The following is a 20,951-nucleotide window of genomic DNA, read 5'->3' on the forward strand; positions in this document are numbered from 1 at the left end:
TTAATGTTGGCCTATAGCGAAAACGCATTTAGATAATATTATGCTGCATGAAAGTAAAGCTTTGTTTTTAGGAACGATGGCCTGGTGATTAAAATCCATTTAACGAAATCTGGATAAGTTATACGAAAGGCCGAGTAGGCCTCTAGGTCAGTGATTGATTTGTGTCAATAAAACTTCATACTGTTGAAAGACGAATAGTGACATCATTACGAGTGTGTATTTGAGAAGTGGCGCCTGGAACAGCGGTACTATCTGATCCTTTGCCGATGATTGCTCTTCGCTTTTCTTATCTAGATTTACTGCCAGGCTCTTTACCTGAAATACAAAATAGTATCTAGGTAAGTACAAAGAAATTATAAACATTAATAGCTCTCAATTAATTAAACCTTTGAATTACATAATGTAAGATGTTTTGTATTGAAATATTATGAACGCTAGCTTAAGAACGAATGACTAGACGGCTGTAAAGAGATGAAACCAGTGCATCATAGCGCATTCTAGGTCTATTTTGATACGGCCACTGTAAAGTGACTCCACTGCACCTAATGGTATGTGGAGTAAGGACCAATAGAATGTCGACTGATGAGAGAAGATTACCCTTCGACAGTGGATACAATTATGCCAATACTTACATATTTCAATCCTCTGATAATATTATTTGGATCATATTTCTGTACACAATATCAATCAATAGTTATCAAAACATATCGTTTTTTAAAAACAAAGGTACATATTGTCTTACCGGATATTCTGCACGAGATCTCATGTTATTCACTCTGTGAATTGCGATTATATGTTGCAAAGCTTGTTCCCTATCTCCCTGGTGTAGACAAATTTGGGGCTTTCTTGCATGAAGTATAAGCAGATTGCTGCGACAATGCTCGGCAGAGAGTACACGATGACGAGCGTCCGCCAAGAATTCCAGTAGATGCCCAATATCGGGAGGTAGTTAGAGAAGCTCAGAGGGATGATGGGTATGGCCAAAACTAATTCAGATAGTTAAATTTATTAAAAACCACTGGACCAAAACTAAGTTTTCAAACACTTGATTTTTATTAATTTCTTCTTACCTGCCATTACACCCTGTGAAAGCAGAAAGATACTGGTAACTAACAGGACTACCATGTTACGCCTTACCATCGGGACGCTCTCACATAATAAAGCCATGAACATCGTATATATACCGGAGGCACTGAAAACAAAGAGCGTGGTTAGAAACTTCAGATCATGTGTAGAAGGCTGAACGCATGTCGCTTTTATATGGGAGGCATGGTGTGACACAGCGTTCCCGCACAACTGCGCACGTGCACATATATAGCTGCGCAAGTGTGTGTCCCTACGTCATGGGTAGATATAAGGCGAAATATTATACTTGACTAAACTCATAGCTAGTTTCTTATATGAGACAAAAATTCCAGACTCAGGCTGATACTGTCCAGATAAACCCAATATCCACATTGCCTGACCTGAGATTTTTTAACCCGGATCTCAGAATGGTGTCGTATCGTGCAAGCACATACAGGTACTATAAATTAGAAAACACATTCAGTAACTAGAAAAGGAATTACAAATATAGAATCTACATAACTACTATATTCTTAAATAATAATACAAGTAAATCTATATTTTACACTGCCTCAACGCTGGGCCAATGGCCTTTATCTGGCCTTTAATGGTCCTAATCCGCCACGCTAGCCTAGTGCAGGTTTTTTTGTATTGGACCCAGCAGTTAACCGGGGGTAACCTGCGAATGGGATACTGGAATCCTTAGCGACTGCAGGGACATGGAGGAAAGTTGGGAGGATATTTGGAAAAGGAAGGTTAAAGGAGAAGAAAGCCTCTTAGAAGGAGAGGATAAGGCCAGGAAATGTTCACGAACCCTCATAGACCTCAATGTGAAATGAGTGCCTAGGGTCGCGATAAACTTCCTCCTGTACTGGCCTCCATTAAGTGCGAAGACCGAGCGCACAAGAATTGGCTTGGATATGCAGGTTGATAGTTAATAAATCTTCAAAACTAAAAATTTTGTTGTTTGTATTGGAAGTTAAAATCCCTCCCTGGATAATGTTGAAGTGCAGGACTGAATTATTCAATAGCTTTTAGACAGATTGTATTCGTCTTTGGGTTTTGATTAGTGATTATGTACTTTATGTTATCCACAGATAGTTCTGAATTCAGTTATATATTTGAAGGTCTTTATCAAGATTTCATATCTCACGTGGGAAATATTTTTATCAATAAACAGAGTTATCGTTTATCTTAGTTGTAACTGATACTAGATAATATTTGAGTTCTAGTACGTGTGTTTTAGGTGCATTTTTAGTTCTTTTGATGCCATAATGTTTTTGTTTATTCTTTGACAATTGAAGACAACTAAAATATGATGTAAATGAAAATCTCACCATAGTCTCTTACCACGGTAACTCTCAGTTTATGTTTAGTCGGTGTACATCCAGAGATAGGCCGGCATGATTTTAGAGTTCACAGAGCGACATAATGTCGATGGTTTATTACTTTTGGAAACAGTATACAACCGTTTCCAACAGTCTATCACTCTCTGGTTTTGTTTTATAAATAAACTTACTGACGATAATTAAATCTATTAACAATGGGACATCATTTAATGTACTAGAAGTGAAGACACCATAAACTAAAGGTACCCAATCTTTGTTTTACTTTTATGAATACGACGTGATGGAGAGGTGGATTACTTATCTCAAGATATGATTACTTATCTAAAATATTCAAAGACACTATCATAGGTAGATAAATCCCCGATATTTTGAATAATATAAACTTACTAGGTGGGTAAGTACATAAATCTTATAATATTGACAAAAATAGATTGACATGTTTAATTATTTATTGCTGTATGAACCATAAACTAAGGCAGGTATTGATAAAATTTGTTTCTATTTCGATCTAATTACTCGTGATAAGAGAGATGGGATTACTTATCTCAAGATATGATCAATTGTATAAATATATACATTGAAGATTGAAGTCCTAGGTAGATAATACCCGATTTTTGAATAGCTATATAATCTTTTTTTTTTGGTTTCGCGGAGAAAGTACATTATTACTATTGCCCAGCCTTCACGGGGGCGACTGAGCGGTATTGTAACCGTGCCATAAAGCTTGGATTTTGATGGTAACCTTCGACCGCCGGGCAGTACCTAACTATATATCAAACTATAAGGCACACCAGCTAAAACTTAGCTCTTCGGCGCTAGGAACGGCTCGGGCTTCCTCTGACGTTGAGTGTCAAGTCTGCACCGCAGTCGCGTCCGCCTTGCGGCTAAATCTCCTATAGTGGGAGGGCTAGAAGCCCGCGCACCGAAGGACGCCCTCGGCGTCTACGGCAGCGCGAGGCCAACAACACGCCTATTTGCATCAGGGGAGACAGAAGTATCTGCCCTTGCGAAATAATTTCTTTCCATAATTTACAGTGCACCCAGCATTTTCCGGCACTATCGGTGACTGGTTAAACAATTTTAGTAAGCCCATTTGTTTGTTTGATAGCTTTAATTTTAAGCAATTGAATGATAAGAGTAAACTTGTCGCCCAATGGTGAGCACCAGTATGTATAACATTTAATAACAAAGCATTGTTTGTCTATACTACGCCCATTTAACATAAAATAAGTTAGTGTCATAATGTCTCGTCAAGTCATACTGACTAAAGAGTGTTTCAATTAACTGCATTGCAGTAGATATAGTTATTGCAGATATAGTCACACATTTCCAGACGGATTCTCCACGCGAGAGACTTTTCAGCCCTAAAAAATACTAACGCTGTACTTACAAAATGGCCGCCACGAACTGTAACAACATCAGCATGATCCAGTTGACAGAGATGCTAGCGGAGGCGTTGATCTTAGCGGCGCCCAATAAGGAGTACATGAGCATTTTCTTGCGACCGCGCGTGTCTGCTAAGTACCCCCATACTAGCGTGCCGATGATTGAGCCTGTAATAGAAGAAGGCTTCATGAACCTCTTGATATTAGATATTTTCTAGAGAAGGTTGAAGTTATTTTACCGGTTGGTTGGAGTCAGTACTTTGGCTAAGCGTAAAATTAAGCCGGAACCATTATATTCATGGGTGCCGAAAGGGGTTGCACGTACATCCCTGTGCCCAGTAAATAAAAAGTCACTGAATAAATCTGCAACAATGAAAACTATTGACCACAAAGGTTTTTGATAAAGAATTTTCAAAAATTCGCGCGGATTGGAATTTGTAAAAAAAAAATATTAAGAAGTTTGTCTATTGTGTTTAAAAAATTAATAAGATTTTTCTGTTTAGTAAGCAGTACAAATACACAGTGAAATATTATACTTATCAGACGATAATATTGTTTAAACATCAATAAAAACATAAAAGTTAAAACTACTTAAATAATAAAAATGTTTAAAACTTACGTATAATTGACTCTAATTATGGCGCCAATAAACGACACCCCAGTCTTCGGCAGCGATAAGTAGATAAGCGTAGATGATATCCAGAACATAGAATGATTGTATTAACAGAGAAATAAATCATAATAGTTTCAATTATCTTTCCCTAGAAATATAAAAAAATATTTAGCGTAGTAGTTATTGGATTTATTATAAGTATAATCTGGTCGTTTACGAAATTCTTATAAAAAAAAAATTGCTATAACATACTTGATATGAATTGGCTGAAGTATGATTTTCTGTCTGTGTAACAATGACCTATTCATTACATTAGTTTAAACCTAACAATAAAAGATTTTCGTGTCACAGGATGGGTCTATGCGCGAAATTAATGCACTGAAAGCGAATTTTAACTACATAAGTACTTAACTAACACAACAGAAAATCGTGTTCCGCAGTCCCTGCTTAAAATGTTAATAATTTAATATATAAAATATGTCAAAATCGTGAAAACCAGAGTAAATTAAGTACTTTTATGAGTATATTCAAAAGCCGGGGGCTTAATAACAGAAATCTATAGTGATATCTAGGGCTACAAAAAAATTATTAATTTTGTTGAGCTAAGTGAACTTATAAAATTAGAATTATAAATACCTACCTATACTATATCAGTAAACTGTTGATTACTGGGTGGAGGTGGTTTGTGCGCGTCTGTAGTCGACATAAAAACCTATCAACTTTTGAATTTACGAAATGGATTGTATATTTTCTGTAACAATGCGTAAAATACTGGGTATGCAATTATCAAAAAATCGTTTTTGTTTTCAATTACTTTAATTTTAAAAATATTAAAGTAACTGAAAACGAAAAATTGTCTACGCCATTTAAAGCTAATATTGGTAAAATGGCGGATTGCATCAAATTGCTACTGGATAACAGAAGGGAGTATGATATCTGAGTATATGATATAGTAAAATATGGTTCTCTATTCATAATTTCTTTATTAAACAGTTGCGGTAAAAAAAAAATGTATACTAGACGCTGGATCTGTTTTAATGAGACTTTCTATAGCGACAAAAAATCCAAGAAATAAGCTATCGCATGATCTCACCCGATTCCCTCATGTGCTTCGTGTTTGCGCAATATACAAACAGATGTGTTTGTTATTAGAATATAGATGCGTATTTTCAATTTTGTCAACTTACCTACTACCGGCGCTGCAGCGAGCGCCCCTTGCTGACCAGTGGTGGTCTTCAGCTCACAGGCGCTCGCGGGAATGAGGATGGTGCTTCCATAGCTGATGCAGACGAATGATATAATCCCAAGGCCGGTGAGACAGATCAGTAAGTAGCTGTAGAGGCCAAATCCTGTGGAATTCATTTGAATATTTTTTACTTTTGATCTCGGGCTAAAATGCTCAGCATTATTAGATATTCTTTTTCAAACTGATATAGAATATTGCTTGTGTTTAGCTTGGGGTCACAAATAAACAAATGGACCTGATATTTTTGTGGTATCGGACAGGGTTTTGTGGCAAATCGTTACATAAAGAACTCTGTTTTAGGATTACACTGTCTGTTTATCATGTGATTGAACACTTAAAGGGTTGAAATTATCAGAGAATAGCAGTTACAAATCAGTTGCGATAGGAAAAATATTGAAAATGGGAGATGATACTTTTCCTATGTTCATTCTACTCTAACGAATGACAAACTTGCAGAGGTTAATGTTATGTTAATGTCTTTCAAACCGGAACGCAACAGTGACTACACACTATTGGTTGGCGGGAGAAATAGACATTGCGGTGGTACCGACCCAGGTGGACTCTCACATATTAGAGACCTACCACCAGTAAAATATACCACCAGTATGATTTTATTTATTGGTGTATGATGAATAGTTATTTCTATACAATTATATACGTACCAGCTTTATCAATAGCTTCTTCTAATGGCACAGCTTCATCTTTAGCAAGTTCCACTGTCATCTTCTCCATTTTTTTAACTCCTCACGGTCTACCACACTCGGCGGTCCGCGCGTTTTTGTTGGAAACATATGATTTTATAATTTATCCGTAAATTTTAATAATCGCGTGTTGATAATGATTGATAATGAGTTTAGGAAATAATATTTGCGAAGGTACATAACTCTCGAAATATTAGTAGGTGCAATTACATTACGCGGAGTAGTTCCTTCCTGTTTGGAGGAACACTTTCACTATTGGAGAGAAAAATAATGTGAATTTTGTGGTAGAACCACGATGTTATCGTGTCAGTTTGCATAATTTATTCGGCTTAACGTGGCGATAGCCTAGTTGGGAGTGAAACTGAATGCAGAGACGAATGTCTGAAGGTCCAAAACCCATGGGCGCGAAATAAAATAAAATACTTTATTTATCACGTAGGCGAACAAAGTTGCACTTATGATACGTCAAAACAAAGAATAATAATAATTATTATTTCTAAACAACTATTAAAATTACTTATATAACTATGGACATTTTTAAATTAGGGGATTAAATTTATACAAAAAGACAAGGTACAAACCAAAGTAACCAGCTCGGGCTGGCAAACACACGCAGTACGCACCTCCCACTTTTCTAAATAGTTATGTGTATTCTTTTGTGAATTATCGCTTGCTTAATGATGAAGGAAAATATCGTAAGAAAACCTGCATACCTGAGAAGTTCTAGGTAAGAGTTTTTAAGAATATTTCAAGTTTGTCGAACGTACTAGGCCATTGTGGTGAACTAAGGCCGGATCCCTCAGTAATAAAGGAGGCTAGCAGTGAGACAGTATAATACGGGGCTGATACTATTATTATTTTAATATATTATATATCCGGCTTAGTCATCTTATCATTAAATGTCTGTTTAATAGGGCGTTGCAATTTACTGCTGCGTTTCATACAGTGAGTGAAATGTAATCATTTTAATGTTTTTCCTTTTCTCATACCGATTCTTTTCCTTTAAAGTCAGTAACATTTATAATTTTATTCTATGTCACGCCGAATGTTTGTAATACACTTTTAATATAACCAAGTAGTCGGTTGTATAGAGTAATTAGGTCGCAACAGCATTAATAATTATAAATGAAAGAATGCATAAATAGGTAAGTATTTACAATTTATTAAATATATTTTTATAAATATTATTGTTTTGGGAACATAATCTCTTAATTTTGAAGCATTAAAACCTTTTATTTATGCAGGATTAAATAAAAATAATGAAAATGCACAGTTTATAATTATAAAGATTAATGAGCTTGAAGAGTTTACAGTTTACCGTAGGTGGTATAGCAATACATGGAACATGGACACAACATTTGACCAAATATTAATCTTCCAACATTTTTCCATAAAAAATCTATTAAAAAATTATTTAATAAAATATGAGTACTCGTAAACCTAACGTAGAGATTAGTGTGACCCCAGCTTAAAACATCACATCAAAACACACATGAGTATTAAATTATGTTCTTTTCAAAGTTCAGTCATAGATCTTTGTGGCATTTCTTCTTTCTGTGTCAATTCTTTATCTTCAGATGGCGCCACTGTAGGTACTAATTTTCTGTCGTCTGGCAGGAACGATGCAACTATCGCAGATGCTGGAAAAATAACATAGTATTAATAAAGATTTAACTATGCTTACATATGCACACTTAAAATTAAATATTCGAATCCCAGTTTATGGCCACTAGGTCTGGGTAGGATACTGGTCCAACTAATGTTTGTTTTCGCCGATTGCTAAGCAGTATTGTACATTGTGTTTACTCTATTGTATTCCCGTTTGGAAGATAGTGTAATCAACATAATTACTGGCCATTATGAAACCTATTATCTCAAGGGTTACAAGTCTAGTGGGGTGCGTGCAGTGTTGTGTAATTCAGAATTCTGTGTGGTATTGCCAATGTTTATGGTCAGGTTACCTGCTTGCTCGTCTAGTCATTCATTATTAAAAAAATAAATAATGCACTTTCTAAGTACGAGAGTGAAGTATCAATAATTATCTGTGCAAATTAGACGCGCTGCGACATCGTTCCGAGGTCAGAGACTGAAATTTGTGCCCGATATGGTGATAGGTTCGCCCCCATCATATCATAGGGCGGAACATACATGGTGACAAGTGTATATCCTGGTTGCACCTCTGCGTCTTCGAGGAGCAAGGCTAGGCGTGATTTTTGTTTGTTATGTTAAATATAACACTCACAGGCGTAAATAGTTGCGAAAACGTAGAAGCCAACGTCGCAGTTAATCGTCAGTAAGACGTTGAGGATCTGGATGCCTGCAAATACCGCCAAACGACCGCACGTCAGGGGTAACGCTATGGCCAACGCTCTGAAATAAAAACGGGAATATACGAAAATGCTTGCAAAATCTGTTGCTTAATAATACAAAGAAGTTTTAGGAGTACGTGACATTTTCGGTTTGGGCGGATATTTTTCACATTTTTTTGTTCAGGTAAAGTTACTCTACTGCGTCTAATAAGTGGAAAGGTGCTTAGAGGCCTTTGACAAGATGCCTTTCTACAAATGTTAACACTAATGAGCTTGAAATATGGTATGGAAATAGTTTGACACCCTGAGTAATACATAGGCTTCTTTTTATCCCGAGGAAATATATAGCTAGATTCTTATCTCGAAACGCTCATGCGATACTGCGAACAAAAAGCTAGCGCGCATAATATAAACAAACACGAATTTTCAAGAGTACCTACACTGCTTGTGTTTCAATAAGTTCTTATTTAACCGTATATAAAGATCAATATGTTTTTATATTGTAGCGGTTTTTGAAGTCAGTATTTCTTTTATTAGTTAGTGTCGGCATCCACAATCTAACCCTTATTTTCCATAGCCTTTTTCTTTTACCTTAAATGTGTCGGGAACAAAGCAACGATGATCGCTGTATAAAACCCAAGGACAATGATGCCCACGGAGAAGATTCCAAACAGCACGATGCTGCCGTACGCGTTGGGCACGAGGTTCACTAGAATACCGCAGATTCCGCACAAAGCGCTGATCATCATCACCAGGTTGCGGCGACCGACTTTGTTGACTATCTGTTGAGAAATTAGTTAGTTATTTTTTATTAACTCCGAAGGCACGCGAGTTAATCGTCCATCCGATGGTAACTAGTCGCCGCCGCTTATTGACGTATCATGGTAATGCTAAGAATCTAGCAAAGCCACTGGCTGTCAAACGACATATCATATCGCAATGGTAACACCGTGGTAGGAAGCAAAAAGAAACTAAGGTAAAGAAACAACAAATATAAAGAACATATATAAAGAAATGCCTACGTACTTTTCATTTTAATTTTATAACTCTTTATAAGGATACAGATTAAGGTATGTATAAGTGATGAAGCTAGGTGTTATTAGGATGTTAATGATGTAGTACTTGTTTGTGTTCCATAGCTCTATTCATAATTCGAAAATGTAAACAATTCGTAGACATTACTCACCAGACTAAGCAGGCTGTTGACGAGAGATTTCATCACGCCTACCGCCAGCAACATGAGCAGCGCGGTTTCGTTGATGGCGCACGGCACTGCGTCAGGCTGCCAAGATAAATATTACTATATTACAATATGAAGTACTTATTTCCGTAGGTTGATATGTCTTGAGATTATCATCATTTTTGGCACTTTTAGTTCAATATTGTTATTATAGTTTCATTTCACATTTTATATATATTTAACTATTAATCATGTCATTGGATAATACCATTATATTGTTCTAAATAAATTTTAAGTTCTACCATAATGTGAAACTCATGGATATTATAGCAATACGGACAGGGTATAATATATGGAGCTTGTTTTCTTTCTAATTCTAATTACACATTTTAATAAACCTCACTTCATTGTTTAGATTTAAACTGAGAATTTCACTGATTCATAGCCAAATATGTGACAATTAAGATATTCAGTTGATTAAGTTATTAAAATGTTTTTGCTTACGTCTGGTTCGATAGGATTTTCAATGCCTAGCCGTAAGACTCCGCATACAGTCAGGTTGGTACCCTCTCCTGTTTCAATATTAGTGATGAACTGATTCAGTATCGTCGGAAGCCACACCAAGAAGGACCCAATTCTGAAAACAGGAATGTTTTATTAGCGCACAAATGTTCTAAATATTATTTGTTTATTTCTCCGATCATATCCGCTGGTTGTTGGTACTTCATAAAGATGAGAAACGTAAAAACAAAACCTATCGGTCAATGGTTATTGAGTCAATAAATGCTCTTACTGTTGGAAAGCGAAGAGTAATATCATTATTATGGTATATTTAAGGAGAGGCATCTTAAATAGCGGCACGATCTGATCCTTCGCTGATGATTTCTCCTCATTCTTCTCTGTTGAATCCAGCAATAAGCTCTGTACCTGAAATATTAAACATATATGCACGTTAATTTTTAACAGCTGATTTAATTGTCGTCAAATAAATTACTAAAATTGAAAATTGTCGCAATTTTAATAAATAAATTACTTGACGACTTGAGAAAAGCGAGAAAGCTATGATTGATAATTTTATCGATATTATAATTGGTACAAAACAGTGGTCCGATGATAATACATTGATTGAATTTAAATTATTTCTGAAATCCGCCCGTACCTCACTAATCACACAAAAAAAAATCTCAAGAAGACACGATATTGAAAAATATAAATAACACATCTTACCGGATATTCCGCCCTGGCCTTCATCTTATTTACTTTATAAATTGCAGTTAGGTGTTGCAAAGCCTTTTCCCTGTCACCCATGGTGTAGATAAATTTGGGGCTCTCCTGCATGAAAATTAGCCAGATTGCTGAAACAATGCTCGGCAGAGAGTAGACGATGACGAGCGTCCGCCAAGAGTTCCAGTAGATGCCCAATGCTGGGAGGTGGTGAGAGAATCTCAGAGGGACGACAGGTATAGCCAAAACTGTAATGCAGATAATTAAATATAATTAAATTAAATGTTGTATATTTATTTTTCCCTACGGTGTTGATGTACAATAAAGTGATTAAATAAATAAATAAATAAATACATTAAAAGCTATCGCCAAAACTATAAAGACAAATATCAAATAAGTCGTAGGTTATTTTTCAGGTATGACATTACATTAGTGATCGAGAGGCCTCCGCGACGCGTCATCCTCTTAGTACTCGCCCTTGAGGATGAGCTACTTAATATGTTGAAACTGGTCCGTGATTCCGACTATATCGTAAGTGAGTAAAACCGTGTTGTTTTCGCCTAATTTAATATGTATTGCGTAAGTTTTAATAATATTATGTCATTATGTTGTAATTTATTTCACCCCTTCAGGGTTTATCGGCTTACCTGCCATTACGCCCTGTGCAAGCAGGAAGATGCTGGATATCAATAACACCACCAAGTTACGTTTCGCCATAGGAACACTCTCAGAGGCCAGAGACATGAACACGAGTACAGGCCCGAAGAACTGAAAAGGAAACGAGAAGATAAGAGGGGTAGAAATTAAATGAAATAGACGGCTTATAAGAGCTAGGTATAAAGACAAGACTTGATGCAATTCATAATCGACACCTCGAAAGCGCTGTTCTCTAACACTTCACCGTAGAACACCAATACAATAAAAAGAGCTATACATTTTTTTGGAGTGGATCTGATAAGTTCATTTTACGGTTGTTATAGGTGGAGGAACGTATCTTCAGTTTTTTTTAGAGTTCAGTTATAGAGCGGGTAGCTACTAGACTATTGCGCTATCAACCCGAATAATTTAAATTTAGCCAGAATTGGATACGTCATACTTAAGCCTTTAATCGTAAAACTTGATAGTAAATCAGTGTATTTAAGAAAGATAATTTAACTTTGGACAAATCCATCATATATCATCATATCAGAATACATTAATGAATCATTAAAAAATATGTTAAAATGGAAATTCGGTACGATGTAGACGGCTAATAATATCCACTCTAAGAATACAAACACACTGTATAAATGCTGAGATTCCATATTACATAGATTTTGCACACGACTCCTCCCAAATTTGGATCGGAAAGTAAAGATTATTCATCAAGATAATATGTTATCGCACGTGTGAAATATTTCATTTATCGTAAGGAAACCAACTCAATTGTTATTTATCTCAGTTGAGATTGTGATTACTGCGTCATAATCCTTGTTTCCTGAATTTGATAGAAAATGCATGAATATTTCGTAAGTACAAATACGCAAATCGCATGCGTAAAATATTATTAACTCTTAAATATTTCTAACCAGTTTTTAACGAGGTGATTTATACATCATTTATTTTTTAGTTGCGCATCTAATTGTCAATTTGTTTTAACTTATTTTTTGAAACAGGGTCATATTTTTATAAGATTTTATAGAATTTTGTTGTATAATTTATAATCTTGTACGTTAAAGTACTAGCTGTCCAGGAAAGAAATCTTTAAAGGAGGGCCTGTGTATTTCTGGCGAACCTAGAGCCTTGGCTAACATATTGTTTCTCAGAATACCTTATTTTTTAATGACGCAATACCACATCAGGTTTGATGTACTTCCAATAATAACGCTTCCCGACCACTTACAGCTGAACCTTTGATTATAAACAAACAAAAACATCACGCCCTTATTCCAGAGAGGGGGGGTAGAAGTGTATCCAGGGTACCCTCTTTTGTGTGTTCTATCCAATGTGAAAGGGACGAGCTTATTACCATATAGGACACAAATTTAAAACTGAGTAGAAAAACCCAATATCACTTAGCCCAACCCGGGATTCAAACCTGAGACAGAGCTGTAGTTACCACGCAAACAGAACTATTACGCCATCGAGGCAGTTTTTTATACAATATCTAATTAGAAAATAAATGTTACAAAATAGATTTTCGTTTGGTTTTGAATTATAACTAAAAAATATTTTGATAAACATTATCAATTATTGATAAGTTTCAATATATTTTCCCGATCTAATTGCTCAGATATGCAACTGAGGAATTAATATGGGATATTGTTTTTAAGGTCTAAGGTTGAAGTTCGTGTGCTATATATTTGCTTCGTCCCGTGGTACAGAAAGGTCTGATCCTTGCTAATGACTATAAACATTCTAAAGCTTCATAAATGATACCAGAATTTCTTATTATTAAATAATCACACAATTTCATGTAAAATGTTGTCATTACATGTCATGAAAGTCTATTACATGTAAAAAAAATTGGAACCTAAATGCATTGGTCTCTTGTGTACCAGAACACGTCACGGTAGATATAACATTATCTATTTTTTGTAACAATTATGAACAAGCGCAGGTCCACTTTGAAGATTATTGTAATCAACATAATGTGTGATCTCATGATGACAATCACGGGCATTGCGGAAGGTAGGAAATAATTTGCATTGAAAAATATTTTTTGGACTTTGATCGCGGTTTTTATATTATATTTTTCTCCTGATGTTCGATGACCTTGCAGCCTCCATTGTGTCAACTGGCGAAGGGTAATCATCTGTGATCAGTTAAATTCTATCTGACTCCACCCGCTTACCATCAGGTGCAATGGCGTCACATTGACATGCCCGACTGAAAAGTCATAATTCACTTGACAATTGACACCGGACTTCACAATTGATAGAGATTGCTTAAAGTTGATTTATTAAAAGTCGTTCTACCAAGCAGCCCGTTCATGTCATGCTGTACTTACAAAATGGCCGCCACGAACTGTAACAACATCAGCATGATCCAGTTGACAGAGATGCTGGCGATGGAGTTGATTGTAGCGCCGCCCAATAAAGAATACATGAGCATGTTCTTGCGACCGCGCGTGTCTGCCAAGTAACCCCATACTAGCGTGCCGATGACTGAGCCTGGAATAGAAGAAGGCATGAATTTTACATTTCGCAACTAATTAAAAACCCACACCATCAGCGTATTGAATTAATGCCTAACTTAGACCTTCTCACTAATAGAGGTGGCACGTGCTCAGTAGTGGGTAGTAATTATTAATAATAAATTAAAAGGTATAGATTTTTATTGATCGTAAAATCTTACGCCATATTTTCGTCCTCAGAATATGTTCATGCTACCTGGAACTGCCTCATGTATGTAGTACATCAGATTTTTTAAACTTTTTTTTGTTCTCTGATCATGTAGATCAGAGAATAAAGTTCGACCAGTTCGATAATCTATTGAATAATACCAGTAGCGTTTTGAGGATTGTCTATAATTTATGACACGTAATGTTACTTTATTGTTTTAATATATAAAAATAAATGTGTGTATGTATGTATGTTCCCAAGGGACTCTGAACCCGCTGGAGCGATTTTAATGTATTTTTCAGGTAATCTTCTGATTAGCTGCGCCGGTGATCCTGTGAAGTTTTGTAGCGACCGGATTTTGATCCAATTGATTAAAAAAAAAATCCCAAAAAAAATTGTTTTTTTTAGCATTTTTCGAAATTTTGTGTTATCATCACCATCTGGCTGCAAATTGGTGCTACTCGTGCGAAACCAGGGCGGGTCGATAGAGTTCAATATTTGTCGTATTAAAGGAAATTTCTAGTTTCAACTAACATGGTATACCTTTTCGGTTTTTAAGAAAATCTACGCAGTTTAAAAAAAAGACCCTGAACTACATTAAGAAGTAAGAACTTCCAGGGAAAATATTAAAGCCCCTTATTTATGCTTTATCAATGAATAAACTCCCTAAGAGCTCCGAGATATAATCATTATTTATCACTACGCAGATAATGTAGCTTTTATAAACACCTTTAGAGGTATTGTAAAATAATCGATTCGCTAAGATAGCGATCAAAACACGCGTAATTGCTGCTGCAATTATTTCTAGCGTAAGAACCTTCGTAGACTTACAAGATTTTAAACAAGCAATCGTTAATTCTGTTATTCTGGTATCTAATTCAATCGGAAAGTATTTCGGATACTTTTTTTTAATAAATGCACAGCAAAGTGACCACTGCACCTGGTAAGTGGAGTGTTGTCCAATAGAGTGTCAATTGTCGGAAGATGATTACGCCTAGGCACTCGACACAATTATGCCGGCCTGTTGATACCGGATCTATAATATTTAATAATGTTTTACATTATTCATGAACTTAATAGTTTTGAATTAAATTTCTTATATACATGAAACAAGTTCTAGATTATTTCTTGTATCTGAAGAGTGACTTTAAAACGGAAAAGTATTGACCATCTAGTAAGTCTATTAAGACTAATAACATCTTCATTTACATTAACAAAACCACTAACAATTTAAATTCAAGTCCTGTAATCTGTCTACTAAGCACGTCATTTCAATCACTAATTTACAAAGAAAATAAATGTATCTAGTTCTATTTCAGACAGTCAAAAATGTTAAGATTATTAAAGCTTTTATTTACCAGTCATAGTAACTTTCCAATTGTCGCAACTGTAATTGAAACATCTATGACTACAAGGGTAGTTAAAAGTCGAGTCAAAATAGTATTCCTATGACCAAAAATGGTAAGCAATGTTAAAAGTTATATGGTTTAATACACTGTATGACAAAGCTAATACGTCAGCTGTATTACAATAATAAAATTCACATGTGTTTATAAATCTTTTTCTTTTTGCCAAATATTTTATATGTATGTTATATGGGCAGATAAAGGTGCAACTAATGTCCCTCTAATGCCCATGGTGAGATAAGAACCAATCGCCATATCGGGCACAAATCCCGAATTAAGTCGACTAATATCATGTTGCCTGACTCGGGATTCGTATCCGAGAACCTAAAACCGGTAGTCGTAGACCGCACTCTATTTACTTTCTTCTGTTTTTGTTCATCTATGTTGTCATTTTTTAATGTGAGGATTGGAGATTACTAATTTTAAAAGGAACGACACTTTTATTCATTACAAGGTGCAGTTGTCGCAGTTGCAGCCGCATGCAAGTCTTTCATGGAATAAAAGACCCCCATAAACTGTTGGGGCTCAACTAGGATTTAAAGCTAGCCATTTGCGCTGAGATTACACCAAGATTTAGGTCTTATGTTCACTAAATATTACGGCTAGTGTCTTCTTCAAATAGCTATACATATATGCTTGACATACTGTAGAATAGTGGGGTTAATAGTTATGAGTAAAGTTCTCAACGATAAATTAAACTGGCAGCAATCGTGTTTCGTGTACTTTTCACCATAGTATTAAATCACAAAAGTAAAACTAACAAAATACTGTTTATTAACTTCATAATCCGGGATAATCCTTCAAAAGTCATTAAAAGGTAATGGTTTTAATAATTGCTTTATGACTTACCCACAACCGGTGCGGCAGCTAGCATCCCTTGCTGAGCAGTGGTGGTTTCTAGCTCACAGGCACTTGCGGGAATAATGATGGTGCTTCCAAAGGTGATGCAGACGAACGATATGATCCCGAGTCCGGTGAGGCAGATTAGAAGGTAGCTGTAGAGGCCAAATCCTGAGAAATTGTTTAATACATACATACATACATAACATCACGCATTTATCCCCGAAAGGGTATGCAGAGGCGCAACTAGGGCACCCACTTTTCACCAAGTATGTTCCGTCCTATGATGTGATAGGGGCGAGCCTATTGCCATATCGGGCACAAATTCCAGACTCCGGGCTGATACTGAGCAGAAAAACCCAAATATCACTTTGCCCGACCCGATTCGAGCCCAGGACCTCAGAGCGCTGTCGTACCGGGCATGCAATACAACTACGCCACCGAGGCAGTCTTGTTTAATAATTTTTTAATAATTCCAATTAAGGTAGTTGCAGTACTCTAGTTGGTTCTGTTAAAATGACTTCACATTTTTTTTAATGTTTAAACTCTGAGGTTTAAACGCAATTGTTGGTTGGCAACCTAATGCCTGTTCCTTAGTTCCTTATTCCGCACCCTTCTTCCTCACCCTCGCACGTAGGTATCTTGTTAGACTCTTACATAAATTGCCGTTAATATCGAAATACTAGTCTAATATGAACAGCGAAACAAACTGGAGATTGGTTCAGTATTAAGCTTTATATGCTTTTTAAATTAAAAATAACATTAAAATTTTATACCGATCATATTCTCTGAACGAGAGAGAGTATCATCCCCTTCAGTAACAAGGTACAATGTATTTCTAGCCTGTACGTGACTTTTTTTCTACTAACATGCTTACAGAGGCATGTTCAACATGACAATTTCCAACATGACTTTTTCTGCTAACATGCTTGTGTAAGCATGTAAGCCGATATAATGTTATGTTATCTTTCTTTTTAGAGAACTATCCAACAACAGTTCTTAAGATGGTGTAAAAAACTAACGAAATATCTGAAATATACGTACCAGCTTTATCAATAGCTTCTTCTATTGGCACACCTTCATCTTTCTTGTGATCCGATGACATTTTCACTGTTTATTTTACAATTATTTTTTCTACACCACCCACCGCACCGACTGGTTCGCGCGATTTTGCCCGCATAATTTTGTTCATAAATTTTAATCAGCGAATATTGATAATGACAGATAATGGGCCAATGAGAACGTATTAACAAAAGTTATCTCGGTCGAAATACTTATACTAGAATTATATATTACGATGCTTACTTCCTAGTTCTTCTTGGCTGACATAAAGAAAAAAAAACTTCAGTATGTAGTGTGCTGGGTACGCTACTACATGGATAGACCATGTAGCTATTAAGACTAATGTATAAATAAAATAAATTACTATACCTACAATTTTGCTCGCAGCCCAATCCGGACCTAGATAAAGCTTTTCGCAATGAATTTCTCGTTGTGCATTTATTTCTCAAAAGTAATCATTTGCTTCATCTGTTTTCTACGTTTTATTCTAATCATTTAAATATATGGTTATTAAATGTTTGTTAAAATTCTTCTACATAATATTTTCACGAACGTTTCTATGTATAACGTAACATACATCATTGCTTGTAGCATGCACATCGTCAGAAATAGTTTTAAAATTTTTCTGATATTTTATGGGAGCAAATTATATTTTTTAAACGTGCAATCTGACTGACAACTCAAACCGCTATAGCTATGTTATCTTTATTCGTTTGTAGACATTGATACTGCTTAGGTCGATCCTATTCCTTTATGCTCTAAACAAAATGGACTACTAAGTGTCTTAATATTTTAATAATAATCACGATGATTTTTCTAAGGTTTTCTGGATTATGAGCCGCCAAAAATCTTTTATAGAAATGATCAACAAATCCATAACAATATCTATATTATTTGAATGAAATAAACATCTACTTCAGATATAATGTATTAATTAGGTTTTTGTTCAAGATTCCTTACCAAAAATGTTATCAAACATATTGGAATCACTGATTTGGCGCGGTCCTCTTTACCTAAGATAATTAAATTGAAATTATCACTCAGAGTATTAAAATAATGCGGATATTGTCTCTGATTAAATGTATATACTGCATTGATTTCGATACTGTTCAATATATAATTGAAGAGTTTTTTTACGTGCATAATACGTAGCTTGGATATGAATTTGCCCAGTATGTATACTTTACTACAAAAAAAATAATCTCGCGGGGCTTTGAAATAATATGAAATCGTTTATTTGAACCTGTAAAAATGTTATACATTATTTAGATTCGGTTAATATTAACTTTACTATCAGGTTGGAAAGCAGTTCTCATCAGAGAAGAACGGCCAAGAAACTCTGGTGTTGCTATTTTCAAAATCAGCAGTACAGATACAGAGAAAATATACAATTGTTTTTTTTTTGTTCAGAGCATTTCATTCGGATACACACAAAACAGGTAATAAGTGAATTTTACATTTCCATACGAGGGCACAACCCTCTCAGGAATCATGAAATGTAATAGTTATAATACCCTAGTAATTATAAATAGTAAGCGAAATGGGTAGAACACTCTACACAAGCAGTACCCGTTCACGAATATGACGCATGTGCCAGCCATTGGCCTCCTCAACCATATTGCAGGGAAATGGTCGACCCGCCACACGAAGCCACCGCTGGCGAAAGTATGTCATACCGAAGCTGAACCTTAACTATTGCACTTTGCATCCACACTTTTCGGAACTTATATTATAATCTATCTCAAGATAGTATTGGGTGACGTGGGGTAGCCCATCGCCAAATTAAGCCAATAGAAATCACGGGTATATTTATCTCAAGATAAGGAAAAATAAATTGAATTATATTTTTTATCGCTTAATCAAGCATTAGATCGATTTATATTTCCAAATTGTAATCTTATTTTTAAAGGATAAGTAAATAAAGGAAACAACTTTAAATATAGTTTTTAATTTGACTACACTTTTCACACACAGGAAACACTACAAAACATGCGGTTGCACCTTACACTAAACTGACTATTTGACATTTACGCCCTAAATTAGGCAAGTTCATCCTGTTAACCAGCAATGAAGTCCTCTAGGATATCTGCTGTCACACTTAGTGTAAATCTTTTCACACTATTTAGTCAGTAGCTTTTATTTTAATTAAATTAGGTACAATATAATCACAGATAATATTCATGCATGGTACACCCAGTCGGCTCCATGCGACAACTAGAAAATTTAAGGAGTATTTGCCCTCGATTCTACTAGAATTGGAGTTGTAGGGAATGATGAAATCAACGTCACTTTCCGTTTCCAATAAAGTCCTTAAAATGTCATTTCTGACCATACTTATGTGTAGTATGACTGTGAAATGGCTTTTGACATAACATCTTGAAATGAATGCATCATCTGCTGTTTTAAATTCCTCAACCAGGAGACGGGCTGCAGTAATCGGCACCGCGCAGGGACGGCTGCAGACGTAGACTTAGACACTTCAGTCAGGGGATCCCGCAGCCGTCCCAAATACGCCGAAGAGGCCCACCGCGGAGTTTTTTGCTGTTTTAAATCACTTATGAAAAAAAGTGAAAAGGACAAGAGGCTGATGAAAATATTTCGCCACGACTAATCAAATTCACTGAACTTCCATCAAATGTTAGTGGCGAAGTCAATTGATACAGACACTAATCCTTTAGCTGTTCTAATCACAACAGCGTTTAATTTTAGCGTCTGGGTTCATGAAATATCTCAAAATAACAACAGGGAAGGTTAACTGATGAAACACTTCTACTGTTTTAGACTTAACTATCTTCTTAAAGGTTCAGTGTGTGTACTTTGGTCTTTCACTTGGGGATCTCCGGTCCCGTGGTAGGAACCATGCTGTTATCAACGCACCTGAAAAGAATACATTACATTATCAGTTAATGAGACTTATCTCTTAGTTTGTCCAACGTGGTGCAATATTTTATAATCTTCAATAGTAGTGGTATAATATAAACAATTATTTAAAACCATTCCACAACTGTACAAGGCTCTCTTCTTGTAGATATTGAAAAGATTAAGACATTTGTCGAGGTCGCTGGCCTCATGGAGGCCGTATTTTGATAAAACTATCATTTTTTTCAAATAAACTACTGCCTACTGGTCAAGTAGCGGTAGATAATTGCAAGGGTGCGAACTTACTTAATAGCAATAAGGCCCAGCCGTAGAATGTGCCTTCACAGTTAAGGGATAACAAAGCCCCAATAGCGTTGACACCCAGGAAC

At 35.7% G+C, this 20,951-nt stretch overlaps 2 protein-coding genes across 2 annotated transcripts; both read right to left on the reverse strand.

Moving 5' to 3' along the window:
- Positions 1-789: 789 nt before the first annotated feature.
- On the reverse strand, positions 790-6,691 carry LOC119192352 (synaptic vesicle glycoprotein 2B-like). The gene is made up of 5 exons (XM_037446172.1): positions 6,321-6,691; positions 5,600-5,761; positions 3,805-3,967; positions 1,071-1,192; positions 790-986 (listed from the first exon to the last, which is right to left on the reverse strand). Exons 1-5 carry the CDS (start codon positions 6,388-6,390, stop codon positions 790-792), a joined length of 714 nt encoding a protein of 237 aa, XP_037302069.1. The 5' UTR covers positions 6,391-6,691.
- An 808-nt stretch (positions 6,692-7,499) lies between these two features.
- Positions 7,500-17,836, reverse strand: LOC115451574 (probable metabolite transport protein CsbC). Its single transcript, XM_030179931.2, has 11 exons — positions 17,686-17,836; positions 16,651-16,812; positions 14,062-14,224; positions 11,720-11,840; positions 11,076-11,320; positions 10,642-10,775; positions 10,353-10,485; positions 9,855-9,950; positions 9,260-9,450; positions 8,602-8,729; positions 7,500-7,999 (listed from the first exon to the last, which is right to left on the reverse strand). The coding sequence occupies exons 3-11, from the start codon at positions 14,200-14,202 to the stop codon at positions 7,875-7,877; spliced, it is 1,314 nt and encodes a 437-aa protein (XP_030035791.2). The 5' UTR covers positions 14,203-14,224; positions 16,651-16,812; positions 17,686-17,836; the 3' UTR covers positions 7,500-7,874.
- Between the last annotated feature and the right edge of the window lie 3,115 nt (positions 17,837-20,951).

The sequence above is a fragment of the Manduca sexta genome, unplaced genomic scaffold (genome assembly GCF_014839805.1).
Source record: "Manduca sexta isolate Smith_Timp_Sample1 unplaced genomic scaffold, JHU_Msex_v1.0 HiC_scaffold_2659, whole genome shotgun sequence".
Classification (NCBI taxonomy): domain Eukaryota; kingdom Metazoa; phylum Arthropoda; class Insecta; order Lepidoptera; family Sphingidae; genus Manduca; species Manduca sexta.

Coding starts and splice junctions, on each gene's coding strand:
- LOC119192352 (XM_037446172.1), bottom strand. CDS start 6,390: ATGGAGAAGATGACAGTGGAACTTGCTAAAGATGAAGCTGTGCCATTA. Junction 1,193..3,804: donor CAGTTCGTGGCGGCCATTTT/GTAAGTACAGCG, acceptor CTTTGTTTTCAG/TGCCTCCGGTATATATACGA. Junction 987..1,070: donor TTCACAGGGTGTAATGGCAG/GTAAGAAGAAAT, acceptor TATCTGAATTAG/TTTTGGCCATACCCATCATC.
- LOC115451574 (XM_030179931.2), bottom strand. CDS start 14,202: ATGGGGTTACTTGGCAGACACGCGCGGTCGCAAGAACATGCTCATGTA. Junction 11,321..11,719: donor TGCACAGGGCGTAATGGCAG/GTAAGCCGATAA, acceptor TCTGCATTACAG/TTTTGGCTATACCTGTCGTC. Junction 9,451..9,854: donor TCAACAGCCTGCTTAGTCTG/GTGAGTAATGTC, acceptor ATTTCTCAACAG/ATAGTCAACAAAGTCGGTCG.